This window comes from Ricinus communis, chromosome 1 (genome assembly GCF_019578655.1).
Source record: "Ricinus communis isolate WT05 ecotype wild-type chromosome 1, ASM1957865v1, whole genome shotgun sequence".
In the NCBI taxonomy this organism is placed as follows: Eukaryota; Viridiplantae; Streptophyta; class Magnoliopsida; order Malpighiales; family Euphorbiaceae; genus Ricinus; species Ricinus communis.
In genome coordinates this window covers 4,625,102-4,639,319 of record NC_063256.1, presented here as the reverse complement: position 1 = coordinate 4,639,319, position 14,218 = coordinate 4,625,102, and the positions used below count along the sequence as shown (strand labels likewise).

The 14,218-nt window shown below is 32.9% G+C and overlaps 2 protein-coding genes across 2 annotated transcripts; one reads left to right on the top strand and one right to left on the bottom strand.

Moving 5' to 3' along the window:
- The first annotated feature begins 1,518 nt into the window (after window positions 1–1,518).
- On the top strand, window positions 1,519–6,597 carry LOC8287017 (serine/threonine-protein kinase PBL34). Its single transcript, XM_002520092.4, has 6 exons — window positions 1,519–2,514; window positions 3,757–4,091; window positions 4,242–4,377; window positions 4,550–4,686; window positions 4,763–4,886; window positions 5,743–6,597. The coding sequence occupies exons 1-6, from the start codon at window positions 2,277–2,279 to the stop codon at window positions 6,258–6,260; spliced, it is 1,488 nt and encodes a 495-aa protein (XP_002520138.1). The 5' UTR covers window positions 1,519–2,276; the 3' UTR covers window positions 6,261–6,597.
- Window positions 6,598–7,162: 565 nt separating this feature from the next.
- Window positions 7,163–10,362, bottom strand: LOC8287016. Its single transcript, XM_048375827.1, has 7 exons — window positions 10,058–10,362; window positions 9,721–9,870; window positions 9,408–9,635; window positions 9,025–9,146; window positions 8,640–8,803; window positions 7,528–7,682; window positions 7,163–7,451 (listed from the first exon to the last, which is right to left on the bottom strand). The coding sequence occupies exons 1-7, from the start codon at window positions 10,292–10,294 to the stop codon at window positions 7,353–7,355; spliced, it is 1,155 nt and encodes a 384-aa protein (XP_048231784.1). The 5' UTR covers window positions 10,295–10,362; the 3' UTR covers window positions 7,163–7,352.
- Window positions 10,363–14,218: the final 3,856 nt, after the last annotated feature.

Below are 14,218 nucleotides of genomic sequence, written 5' to 3'. Positions count from 1 at the left end.
TTAACAGTTGCCATGAAATTATTGGATAATTCATTAAATAATATTTGGTAGCACATTGGTTCTACTTGTTTTATGTTTTGTTCGGTTTAGGTTCCTCTTTGTAGCATAACATTTGTCTCCCCGATGCTGAGACGTTCGCAAGACTTACTAAGTAGTTTTTGCTTCTTCCTTTATTCTTGGAGTAAGAGTTTGAATGATTAAGCAACAAATTCAACATTTTTCTTTTAACTGTTACAATCAAATCATCTGTAAGGTGTTGACTATATGTTCTAACACGAATGCTAACACAAGTCAACGCTATAACCTTTTTTTGGAGAATACCTAATTTAGAATTGACATCACCAATTTCCTCTATCTTACATTTTCCAGATGAAAAACAGATAATTTAATCCTCACGCCATGCCATAACATGGACAACTTGAAGACCTTATGAATATCTATTATCCACAAGCTTTTTCATATTAATACCACCCTCTAACATGGGTTTGATTTACTTATCATGATCCTCGATGAGAAGCAAAATTTTCTGTAATAAAAATAAAAGTGGGTGAAGATACATATTAGGGGACAAAGGTTAATTTGGCCCCCTAACTTGTTCCGAGCGGTCTTATAGACCTAATTTAAACTATTTCAATAAATATGTCCAAAACTTATATTTTATGATTATTTAAACTTATATTTTAAATTAGCCTTTTGTTTAAATACATGCACATGTCAAAGAGAGTGATCCAATTTTTTATTAATAAAATAATATACTTTCCTAATTTATTTTTTCTAACAAAATACATTTATCCCTTAAAATCTCCACCATGCCAACCCACACTAAAACAAGCAGGTACTGTACTAAGAAGATGGTAGAGAGCTTTGACTTCTTTGTGAACCAAAATCAAGCATAAGTACCGCGAGGAAGTTCTCTTTTAATTTTATATTGTTCTATTTAGTGGGTGCAGTCTAAAGTGACAGCTTGCACTGGTAGCCGTAGGAAAGTTGTTTTGGTTGTGGCTTTGCACAATTAGTAAGAGAGTTATTCTAAAAAAAAAAACTTAGAAAGTCAAATTTCTTTTTACCATTAAGATTAATATTATCATTTTAATTTTAATTAATTTAAAATAGAATTTGTATTATAACGACACTGAATTCAGTTAAAATAAAGGGTTAAATGGTCCTGAAATAAAACATATGGTCTTATTTGCAGAAATAGTTCAGATTCGGACTAGTTGATCTCTCAGAGAAAAGTTCAGGGAGGCAAATTGACTTTTGTCCTGTACATATTAGCACCGGCGAGAGATAAAATTCGACGGGCGAATTTTCTCTTGTGCTAGACACGTCACCATCAGAGAAGGGACCCGCATCTTATTTTCTTTATATTGCCCGAACTGCCCTGTTTTGCCATCTCTCAAATGCCGAACCAGCTCTCGCTAACTCTCGGGCAGCCCGAAGCCCTGCCCGCATTCTTCGGGCAACTCCATTTGCTTTTTCCAGTCTTTGATTCCATTTTCTTCAAACTGGAAAAAAAAAAAAGAAACAATTAAAAAAAAGTGACAGAGAATCAACAATATCAGAGAAAGAGAGAGGTGTATATGCTGTTTACTAATTTGATATTTGTCTGATTTTCTTTTCTTTGGATTAATATATTATATTATATTAATTATATAGTATATTTCTTTTTTTAATATATAAAAAAAATTTCAAGATAATAAAAAGATTTTTCATTTCTGTCTTTCATTGTTTTTTTTTTTTAATAAAAACACTGGTCAGCTTTGTCTGTGCGATTAGTGAATGCTTATGCTTCTGTCTATCTAATAGTCTTGTTCTTTATTCTTTTAGAGATTTATTTCTGTTTTCTTTGGAGCAGACATTTCCTGGTCTTTACTGAGGTTTGTTGGTTCTGTTTATTAACTAAAAGAAAACCTTTTTTCTTTCAAACGAAGAAAAAAAAGAAAGACCAAGATTACGTTCCTTGTTGTTGTTTATCTAAAATAGTTTTCACCAACTTGATTACATTTTTAACTCTTAAAAATTCAAAAAAGGGGTTGTCATTTTGGACCCTGTTCTTGTGATCTAGCCTTTTCTCTCTCAACTGGGTTTATTTTTCTAAGAGAAGTAATTGTTAAAATCTGGTTTCTTTTTCCATTTTTTACCCTTTCCCCTTTTGGGTTTTGTTAAAGATTAGATTTCTTTTGGCGGGGGAAGTGGGATTTGGGAGTGGTTGTTTTAATGAAAAGTGGGTCTGGGTGTGGTTCTGAGAATTTAGGGTTTTCTGAAAGGAGTAGAGGATGGGATTAGGCAGTGAAGATGGGAACAGAGCAAAAGCATCTTCTTGGGAAGTGTGCAAACCAAAGGGAAGGAATAAAAAGAAGCAAGATGTTAGTAATAGCAGCGGTGGTGCTAGCCCTGGTGATGTTGTAGAGGAGGCAGAGACAGGTTGTTGGTTCAAGTTCAGATTTATAGGAAGCTGCATTTCTTCAAGATCCAAAGTTGATAGCTCCGTCAGTGGCACTAGTACTCACTGTGGTAATTCATACTTCTCTTCAGAACTTGGTTTTAGTTAGATGATTATGTTTGGTTTCTCTACTAATGTGGTTTGAACATGGGTACCTCGTCTTTTGGATTTATGTCACTTTCTGGTCGTCATATGTTCTAGATAATGTTTGTTAAAATGTTTTGGTTATGGCAAAGGCAGAGTAACATTAGATTATGAATCCAAGAGCAGCACAAGACTTGGAATTGTCTGGGTTTCTCTATCAGCAACAAGCGAATTGAGAATCCAAATTATACAGCAAGTTGAATTGGCTTGGTGAAAGGGGTTTTGTGGATAAATTAGAATTTTCCCTAACTGTTGGAAAAATGGTGGACTTGCCTTTAATTGCTGGAGTGCATCCTGAATACATGGAATTACTTTTGGAAGTGTCATTTTCAAATGCTTCTGCTTTTAGTAGATTAAGGCTGGACAAACTTATATGTCTGACTAATTAGTAGGTTGATAAAGGAGTGGCATTGCTATGAATTGCACTTTGCTTTTGGCGTTGTGTGCTTATTCGAGTTAAAGTTATGGTTAGCTTGGGCCTTTCACGTTTTCCTTTGTTTTTTCTTTCCCAATTGTAAAATCGTATGATGTTTTAAGCTTTTATGCACTTATAGTACTGTATGAGACTGAATAATTCCCTCTTTCCTTATAGATTGTTTGACAACATTGAAACCTTTCTACAATACCAAGAATTTCAGCTTCATTTTCCTAAAAAAACTAAGTTTCTCTTTCATATCTTAGTTCCTTTAAATGTGGCACTACGTTTTCTAAACTGTTTATGGTAAATTGCATTGGAGGAAAGGTAGGACCAGCTAATTCTTGTTTACCATTGATCTATTGAAGATCAGCCCTTAGTGATTGTGCCCACATTCCAATTTCTAATTACTGGTGATGAGTTTTTGTAGTTGTGGCAGGTCCACTTTTGGAATAAGCAGCTGGCTGGTGACTAGTTCATTTTGTAATATATCCAAAACGTATCCCAAGTGCTAGATGGCAGTTTATACATGATTCCTATTCTTTTGCTTTTTTGTTATGACCAATGTTTACTTTCCCTTCTATCTCAGCACTGGCATTTTGTTACATTGAATATTGTCATGAATGTGCTTGGATTTCGAGGACTTCTATAGTGCATCAGATTCATGTCCATGTCAATGCTATGACCGAAATTCTTCATATTGCCTTTCTTGAGAATAGGTTCTAACAGGATAACTTTTTGTGTGGATAAGCAGAAAGTAAATCTACAAATGATACGAGCAGAGACCAGCCAACTGCTCCCACAATCTCATCTACAACTACAAGTAATGCTGAAAGTAATTCATCCACTTCCAAACTTGAAGAGGAGCTTAAAATTGCTTCTCGACTGCGAAAATTCACATTTAATGATCTTAAGTTGGCAACAAGAAATTTCAGACCTGAGAGTCTTCTTGGCGAAGGTGGTTTTGGTTGTGTGTTCAAAGGGTGGATTGAAGAGAATGGAACTGCTCCGGTGAAACCCGGTACAGGGCTTACTGTTGCTGTTAAAACCCTTAATCATGATGGGCTTCAGGGTCACAAAGAGTGGTTGGTATGGAACTCTTTCCTTTTTCTTCCACTTCCTATATAGGACTTTTGACTTTGCATTTGTTTCCATTAATTCGTTTTTTTTAATGGCATTTTTTAAATAATATCTTCCATTAAAAAATTTCTTTTCATGAATGGCTCATCAACATGGCAGGCCGAAGTGAATTATTTGGGTGATCTTGTTCATCCTAACTTGGTTAAGCTGATCGGTTACTGCATTGAAGATGATCAAAGGCTACTAGTATATGAGTTTATGCCTCGAGGAAGCTTGGAGAACCACCTATTTAGAAGTAATTTCCTATTTCCTTTCTATTTGTCTCTTTTAAACTCCTCCTGCTTAGTGTCTGTTGTCTCTCTCTGTCTCTTGATTTGCATTTGGCCATTTGCTGTTTCTGCCTTTGATGTGGATTGCTGTCAAGTGTCATATACTGATGTTCCTATTGTTACTGATGTTATTTGCAGGATCTCTGCCTCTTCCATGGTCCATAAGGATGAAAATTGCGCTAGGTGCTGCAAAGGGTCTTGCCTTTCTTCATGAAGAAGCAGAGAGGCCAGTCATATATCGTGATTTTAAAACCTCTAATATCCTATTAGATGCGGTATGCAATGGAACATCGGAAAAATTGTGTATCTTACTTCAATATGGTGTAGCTTTCTAATAACATGTGATTCCAGGATTATAATGCCAAGCTTTCTGATTTTGGACTCGCCAAAGACGGTCCTGAGGGAGATAAGACCCATGTATCTACTCGCGTGATGGGAACATATGGCTATGCAGCCCCTGAATATGTGATGACTGGTGAGCATAATTTAGTCTAGAGGCTTGCTCCCTTTACCATCTATCTTCAGCTTTATACAATAAAGATTGAAGTCCCTTCTTTTTTTTTTTTTCACAAAAAATTCGAAAGGCATGTGTGGATGTTGTTCTTAACTTTTCTGCAGAAACACATCCATATATCCATGTCAAACTTGGCCTATCATTTTGTTTACCATCTTTCCATGTCTCCTCACCCTTGATGATAATTGAAATTGGAATATTACAAGCCTGATTAGGTCTTACCTCTTACACTGAGGGGAATTCTATATATTCTTGTTCCTTTAAGACTTATTGGAATATATTTCTGCTTTGCCAACTTCAGAGTGAATGCCAGGTTAAAAATTGGTTGATGCTTCTAGATTCTACTAATTGCTAAGAAGGTTGAACTGTTGGGCTCTTTTTCTCCTCTGGCCATGGGTTGTGCTTCTTAATGGGAATTGAAACCCATGCATCCTTTAGTAGTTCTTAGTAAAATACATACAACAAACACTAAGCCGTACATTCTTGATGCATGTGTTTCTGTTCTAGATAATTAGATTTACATTACTCGTAATCTCAGTAGTACAAATTAATTGTGGTGTCTGCACAGCTAGGATCATTCCAAGTCATATATTTCAGTCTGAACTGTGATGGTTTGAACTGATATTCATTTCATTAACCAGCTGTACACGTTCTCTTACCCAGTGACTTGAGCAGGAATGAGTTTCTTCTATTGTTTTCCTTTTATTTATTTAAGTAGCTAGATATCATAGCTGATGCAATCAGCATTTAACCTGTGGAGCAGGACTCTTTTACTTATTTGGTTAAGTCTGAATGTATTAAAACTTTTATGTCTCAGGGCATCTCACATCAAGGAGTGATGTCTACAGTTTTGGTGTGGTTTTACTGGAAATGATAACGGGTAGAAGATCTATGGATAAGAACCGACCCATTGGAGAACACAACCTTGTGGAATGGGCTCGACCTCATCTAGGAGAGAGAAGAAGATTCTACAGATTGATAGACCCTCGGCTTGAAGGCCACTTTTCTATTAAAGGTGCTCAGAAAGCAGCACAACTGGCTGCTCACTGCCTCAGCCGAGATCCCAAAGCCAGGCCCCTGATGAGTGAAGTTGTGGAGGTGCTCAAACCTCTACCCAATCTTAAGGACATGGCAAGCTCATCTTATTATTTTCAGTCCATGCAAGCTGACAAAATAGCATCCAGCCCAAATGCCAAAAGTAGCAACCGAACACAAGGAGGATTATTGAGGAACGGACAGCAACAAAGGAGCCTTTCAATACCAAATGGTTCCCACGCGTCTCCTTACCACCATCAATACCCCTTTCAATCCCCGAAACCCAATGGGAAACAGTAGCACAGGGTCAGTAATCATCTGCATTTCACGCCCCTTTTCAACATTCATTTCTTTTTCCCCATGTTCCCAGCATAGATGTCTCTTCTGTGAAAGCAATTGTTCTTGGACATAGGAAAATGCAACAGAGGAACATGTCTGCTCTATGTTGTGTTTAGAATGATGCCATCCTGGCAGGGGTAGAATGTTAGGCAGGTGAAGCTTATAGAGCGAAATGTCTGTCAGCCATATGGGTACTACAGAATGTCTTGAGATGTTTAAGATTTTTAGCTCATTATAACATTTTATCCCTTTCCACCAACTGTCGTCCTCTTTGTATAAATCTGAAATTTAACTGAGACGAATTGTGCAATTGGTATTAGGGACCTGAGCTGAAGGTAGCATTCATGCCTCCATCTTCACAAACTCGAACAATTCTGGGATGAGATTGATCCATTGAACATGTTATTGGGATACATAATTATATAAAGCTATGCTTGGCTTGGCGGGCATCTCTCCTAATCACCAAAATAAATTGAAAGATTACCTACCTGCTAGTCTGGTAAATTGTAATGGAGATCTGCGGGTAAGCAACAAGGTTTTGCTAAGGAGTAGTGGCACTCGTCTTCAAAAAATTTCCAACCAAAATAAATTTAACTTCTGCTATAAAGGAGCCAGGTCGTTTTTTACTTGCTTCTTCTGAAAGTGAAGCAAATCAAATGGGTAAGAGGTAAAAACCTACCAATACCAAAATAACTATAAAAAAATAAAAAAACTAATTAGAATTTCATATATTTCTTGTTCTTTTTTCTCTTTTCTTTTTGAATCTCTAGCACCCTTAATATCAGCAGTTAATTATCCAGCGAAACGACCAATATATTCTTAATTAGCATAAAAGGAGCAGGGAGAAAAGAGTGATCAGCGAGTATTGCAACTTGCAGCCAGCATTAACTAGGATAAATTTAAGCCTTATTAAGCAAATTACATTTATTTACATGTTGCACATTTAAATTATGCTAGCATCTTGGTCTTGAAGAACTCTTGTTATTGAACCTCGATGCTGACAACATATTTTGACTACTAAGTATCATTCCTCCAAACGTGTAAAACTATATCTCATGCAGCTCTCCTTGTCAGTTGCTCTTTGGATGTGCTCTCAAAGATCTTATCAGCATTCCCGACCTCAAACCCATCTCGCCTATGGAACTCCTTAACCTGTTCAAATTGCTAATCAAGTTAATAAGTGGTTAATTACTACTTAATCTTTCAACTATATAAAAGGGTTGCTTACCTCTTCCTCTGGTAAATTTTTAAACTGTGGCAACACAAGACGTTCTGCGAACTCAATGTATGAACAAGGAACTGATTCATTGACACCATCAGCAAATTTGAAAGTGATTGAATCCGCCACAGTTGAACTTTGCAGCAGAAGGCCATCAGGGCTCACTGGTGGTTATATAGTGAAATCTTTTAAATGTCAAATCTCTCTCCCAAGGAATTAAGCATTGAAAACGAATTGAAGAAGTTACTATCACAAATTCTACATCTCTATGCATAACAAGTAGAGATTGTCAACTTTCTATCCAAAGCAAGATACACTGTTGATGACCAAAATCAATCTCAAACAGTTCAATCTAGATATGATCCTACAGCCAGACTGGTAGTCCTGAATCTCTAGATCTTAAAGAAGAATTCTAATGATGTAATGTCAAGCAAAAGAAACCATATAGTAATGCCATCTAGTGAATTATTCATTGGAATGTGATATTTGCATGAAAGTCGATACTAGTCATTCAAAAAAAATAGAAACTAAAATAGATACTGAAGGTATGCTGTCAACTTTTCAGGTCACATAGCACATGTTTCTATAAAGGACAAAGTTCAATCAGCTTTAAAATTTATGATATAATGCTGAGAGGCGTGAGTTTTGGGGGTTCAGAATCCATGTAAGAATATGATCTTGACGGTTGGCAGCTTGCATTGTCTCAAAACTTCTGGAACCTTTTTTATGCATTCCAAGCAGCACTAAAATTGTTCCACTTTGTTTTAACTAATGAAACACCATAAGGGCATCGGTCTACCAAAAATTATCAGATAAAACCAATGGAAAAAGCACAATTCAATTAGCAACAAAGAAATATCTGTTTTTTGAACCTTATGTCCAAGACCTATTGCACCTTGGATCAATTCAGCATATTCATAAACCAGGTTCCAGTCATATGCAATTCAATAAGAACCCAATCAATCGCATACGATTATTCACACAAGATGGTCCTTATCTTGGTTTTATACGAGTCACGTGTGTAAAATGAGCACGGAAGATTGGAAGTTTTTGTTCAAATTTCTTTTTGCAAATGATGAACTAAAGGGAATGGAGGAAGAGATAACAAGACAGTAGCAAACCTTTCAAAACACCGCCTTCACAATTTAATTTGAACCCATTCTCTTCAATGAACTGATTGAGGGCATTGATTTTTCTCAGGTGAGATTTCAGCCGATGAGTGGAAATGGTAACATGGTTTAGCGCATAACCATTGACAAGTGTCCAGGCAGCATATTCACTCTCCCTAGATATTTATCAACCAGAAATAAGTCCTTCAAATGGAGTCTTCAAAATTTTGAAAAATAATGGTAAGTTTACTACTTCTAGAAAGCACAGCACTATGTAATAATGTGTCAGAACAATATTCGATTCATAAGAACTGTTGTGACAGTGTAAGTTTTGCATACAATTTGCAGATGTATGGATATAGAAAGTCATTTTTGTAACAGCTAACAGTAAAATCACCTGGACAATTGCTGAAACTCTGTATATAAAGGCTTCTTCCATGTTAAAGATCCTAAAGCACTTGCAAGAGCAGCATGTTTGTATCCGCTACTAGATATCTCAGTATATTTTTTAATTATTTCCTGGTAGCAGCAGTCTTAAACATGATTATTGACCAATGACCGTAAGAAAGACCAGAAAATGCATTTTGCATTTGGATAAATGTTTCAGAACTACAAGTGCATACATATTTAAATTGAAGTATAGTTAGTTTCAATCTTGGCAAACTGATTAATAATTTAGCTAATTGATTCAGTCATTGTAGTAATTAAGTTTATTTGAGCAAATGACAAAGCAGATAATTATATCAGAAGCAACACAATTAATAAAATGAAACAACAGACCTGAGCTTGGGGACTCATCTGATCAACAAGAAGCTCAGATATAAAAATTCTTGGCAAAGGACCATTAATTCCCGCACCATCACCACCTCCACAATCCAAATATGAAATCCTAGGTGGTGCAAACCATAATGCTTTCAATTTTTTAGCAGGAAATTTTAACTCTTCTTGCTGTGTATATCCATAATCCAAGAATATACTTGCCATCGAGTCAATTCCATGCCCATTTACCTTAACAAAAGATTTTTCCAACCAGGAAAATTAATATCACATAAACCAAAATTTTTCTAAAAGTTAATTAGAATTACTACGATACCCCAAATGTCCTGAAAGCAAGATGATCATAACAGATTCTTTCGCCGTCAATTGACTGCACCAACCTTAACACAGCTTTCGCCGTCGGATTTCTATTTAAATAAACGCTTTCCATACCTGATAACACACTTCTCAAAAACGATTCACTAGCCTGCATTTCAACAACAGCAATAAAAAAATTTGTGAACGAAAATATTAAGATTGCAGCTTCTATAGATTCTCTGTTCATTTTTTTTTTTAAAAGCAATTAAAGGAAGAAAAAGAAAAGAAAAAAATCGATCATATTAAGAATATAGAGAGAGACAGAGACAAGCAGAGAAGAGAGAGATAACTATAACCTGAAAAGAGGAATCGGCGATTTCATAGTCCGATTTAGAGGCGGAGACGGTGGATAGTTGTGGTTGTTTTGCAGCGGAAAGTGAATTCGCGAAGAGTGATGTGTTGTTATTCATAGAAATGAGATTCCTGCTGGATTTAGTTTGGAGAGGGAAGAACGGGGAAGCTAGAGAAGGAGAGTTGGATTTGATCGTTGTAGTAGAATGGAGGGAGAACATTTTCGTCGTCAAAAGTTTCATGGTTTTGGGGTATTCGTCGTTGAAACTTAAAAGAGTTTGTTTTCACTTCTGTGGCATAAAGTGATGCTCTTATGTGCAGTGTTAAGATATTCATGCCACGTATGTTGCCCTTTAAACGTGGCGTTTACGTAACTATATTCCTTATTTCTATCTTTCAGTACGTGAATATAATTGCTTTAAGAAAATAAAGTAAATAGCCGTGTAATTTTAATTTACATTTAGTGTGTATATTATTTCATTTACTAATAAAATAATATATAAAAATAAATATTTATACTTTTGTATTGAATTATTAGTTATTTAATTACTTAAATATATAATAAAATATTTTATAAATTTAATGTATAAATAGTGTTATAGAAAGCCTTTGATGACCTACCCAAAATCTCTCTTAGGACATCAACTTACAAATAGAATATCTCTGATATTTCATCTGTCTTTTACAACTGAAAAAAGGGTTGAGGATATCAGTTTTATCGATCTTTGATTGGACATGATAATACCAATTTTTCTTTATTATAAAATTATATTAATTCTTATAAATAATAATTATTATAATTTCTTCATTCGCATTTTAAGTTCAAAATACAAATACTTAAAAATAATATCTTTTTATATTTTTTTAAAATTTAAGAACTTTGAAATCTAAATTTATCATATTATACTATTAATTTTAAAACTAAATAAAAATAACTGAATTAAAATATAACTTAAATAATATTATAAAAAAACACAAATATCTCAAAAATCATCCCGTAGAATTGGCTAAGATTTCTATTATCTTAAATGATAAAAATGTACCAAATCAATAAATAAGCCTCAACGTATCAAAATTCTTATTAATAATTACGATGCATATTAGCTCTCCTTAAATAAACATACTTAACAGTTACATATCCCATGTTTTATGTTATATATCTTTGATCGATCTAAATTGTATATAGATATTTAAGAATATTTTAGAGTGTTAATGATTTGTTTCTATATATAATATGGTATAAAGATGTGTTTTACCTCATTTTAGTTTTTCTTGTCTAAATTTAGGAAATAATGCAAAAAAAAAAAGAATTTTAGCTTAAAACGCACTAATGGGCGTAATTGGACTGCGGCTATTAAATGCTCGAGAATCAGACACGTTAGCTATTAATAGTTTGGGCCTAGTTTAATTCATTAAGGCCCAAAAATGGGAGTTTAAGTAATTGTTATATAATCAGTAGATAATTATTATTTGAGTTGTTTAGTTTGTTTATGACAATAAAGGATAAACTATAGGAGTTGTGTGTGGAGAAAAGAACTCCAGAGAAGGGAATCTCTACAAGAAGTAGAGGTGAATTAGAATAGGGAGTTCTTTGGCTACTGGGTTTCTGGCAAGAAGGGTTCCCTTATTCTCTGCAGAAAATTCTGGAGTTCATCATTTTTGACATCTTGCTAGCTTGTATTGCATCATTCTTTGAAGAATCAGAGAAGCTTTTTGAATACGTGGAAAAAGAGAACCAATCTTCTTCATTCCTTGAAGAGCCTTTGAATTTTGAGGGAGTTTTAATTTTCTGTTTTATGAATCTTAAGTCTTTCTATTTAATTACAATGATCATTGGATTAAGTATGTTAGGCTAAGTCCCATAAGTGTTTAGTTTGGCTTTTTACTTATGTATGAACCTTATATATTTTGAGTTTAATGAATGATTTCTTTTCCTTCATATGTTCATTAGTTTCATCTATTATTATGGATTGACCATCATATCAATTTAGTAGTAATATGTGTTATGAAAATTTTTAGGTTAAAAGTATTAGAGACATCATCTTTACTTTAATCTATGTTGGTTAAGAAACCTAAGTTGCATAATTAGCTTGAGTGACTTAGGTTAAAGACACATCACCATCTCATTTATTAAATTTTTAGGTTAAAAGTATTAGAGACATCATCTTTACTTTAATCTATGTTGGTTAAGAAACCTAAGTTGCATAATTAGCTTGAGTGACTTAGGGAAAAGACACATCACCATCTCATTTATTAAATTAGAGCTTAATGGAATTAAGGGAATTACTAAGTAAAAGCTAAACTAAATGCTATTTTATCATATAATTCATATTGATCATTTTAGTTGCATATTTACTTTTTGGTTATTTAATTTCTTTTATTAAACTAAGATTATTCTCAAAACATCGGCTTACAATGTTTATATTTACTTTCAGTAATTTGTATGATAGTTGGTCTTTATAATATATGCTCTACAATTCTTTGTGAGATCGACCTCGTGGTAAGCTTACCCGAACTACCATTTGGCTCATACACTTGCGATTACTTATTTAGACACATTAATCTTATATTTTAGATCCTGCCACTTGAATTTGGCCAATTTATAATTTATAGTTTTCATTCTTTAAATTCTTTTAACCTGAATAATATCTTAAGATCATATAGGCTTTAGTGTACGTGGTTTATATTTTTTTCGGACTAATGACGTTCAAATCTATTGCTTATTTTCTTAAATTAACATAAACTGAATTTAATTTTTTATTTTAAAATTAAAATCATGTGGCTACTAATAATTATATCTATATTATTATATTAAAAAATCACAAAATTCTTTATTTAAAATAAAATAGACCATAAAAATCTTCCAATACAACAATAATATAACAGTTTAAGAGAAAACAACAACTCATTGATATCTATATTACTCAATAAAATATAAACAATAATATCAGCTAAACACATTTGAAATATAATTCTTAGATGGATGACACATATTTTTATGATATAACTTATTGAGTTTATTGTTTAGCTAATTTTATAGACTCTGAATTGAAATTGTATAATTTTAATTTAAAAAAATTTGTCTTCTATATGAAATGTGTAAATTGTTATTACTGTTTTGATTATAAATATTTTTTAACAAGTTAAAAGTATAACTGTTTATTTTTAAAAAAAACTATATGTATAAAATTAATAATATTAAATACAAATTTGATAAATAATATAATTATAAAATATTTTTATTCATTTATTGGAAAGCCAACAAACTATGAACTACATAATATAGGATAATCATCTCTTTACATTCGCTATAAAAGACAAAAACTCACTTAGTACGGAGGAGATGATTCAAATTCAAAACATCTCACTTTTAAAATAAATGTTTTTGCCACTTGTGCTAAACCTCAAGTATTATAATTGAAAAAATTTAAAATTAAATAGTTTTGACATATTTTAATTTTGATATTTCTTCAATTATACACATTAAACTTATTTAAAAGACTATTTAAGGTATTAGCAAAAGTTTGAACTTATATCTCATACCTAAAATTTGAATATTATTAATAAATTTTCAGTCAATTTAATCACAACCATAGGTTTTATTTGGATTGTAACAATAAAATAGTTCTAACTTATTTACTTATTTAGGCAGAGAGAAATGCTAAACAGAGATACCCAAATTGTTGTACAAACTACAAACTGCAAAGAGATTTATTATCCAACTTGAGCAATTATGGGCCCATTAGCTTTCAGATTTCAGGGACCAGGGCAGGCCAGACTTACATCCTGGGCCCCCCACGACTCCCTTCCTGGCGTTGTTATTTCTTTTAATTAATTAAAAATTTCATCTATTATAAACTATTTATTCATATTTAATTTTATTCGCCATAAAATAAATTTTAGTAAATAATGATACTTAAAACTTGATTTAAATTCAAAAAAATTCCAATTTTGATAAATTATAATTTATTAAAATATTCTTTGACGAATTATATATACATATATTTTTTTTTATAAATAATCAATGATATAATATGTAGAGAAATTCTATAGAAACTAAATTAAAATTTAATATTTTTTTAAAGTAGTAAAATATTAATTTTTAGAAGTGAATGCAAAAAGAGAAGAGAGACCATAATCCATTTGATAAAAGGAATCAAAATAAA

What these genes read in the sequence shown, in the direction of transcription:
- LOC8287017 (XM_002520092.4), top strand. Translation starts at nt 2,277, where the DNA reads ATGGGATTAGGCAGTGAAGATGGGAACAGAGCAAAAGCATCTTCTTGG. An exon ending in TGGCACTAGTACTCACTGTG is followed by an intron (nt 2,515 to 3,756) that starts GTAATTCATACT and finishes GTGGATAAGCAG; the next exon opens with AAAGTAAATCTACAAATGAT. An exon ending in CCCTGAATATGTGATGACTG is followed by an intron (nt 4,887 to 5,742) that starts GTGAGCATAATT and finishes TTTATGTCTCAG; the next exon opens with GGCATCTCACATCAAGGAGT.
- LOC8287016 (XM_048375827.1), bottom strand. Translation starts at nt 10,294, where the DNA reads ATGAAACTTTTGACGACGAAAATGTTCTCCCTCCATTCTACTACAACG. An exon ending in AGATGAGTCCCCAAGCTCAG is followed by an intron (nt 9,147 to 9,407) that starts GTCTGTTGTTTC and finishes TGCTGCTACCAG; the next exon opens with GAAATAATTAAAAAATATAC. An exon ending in AAAATTTACCAGAGGAAGAG is followed by an intron (nt 7,452 to 7,527) that starts GTAAGCAACCCT and finishes CAATTTGAACAG; the next exon opens with GTTAAGGAGTTCCATAGGCG.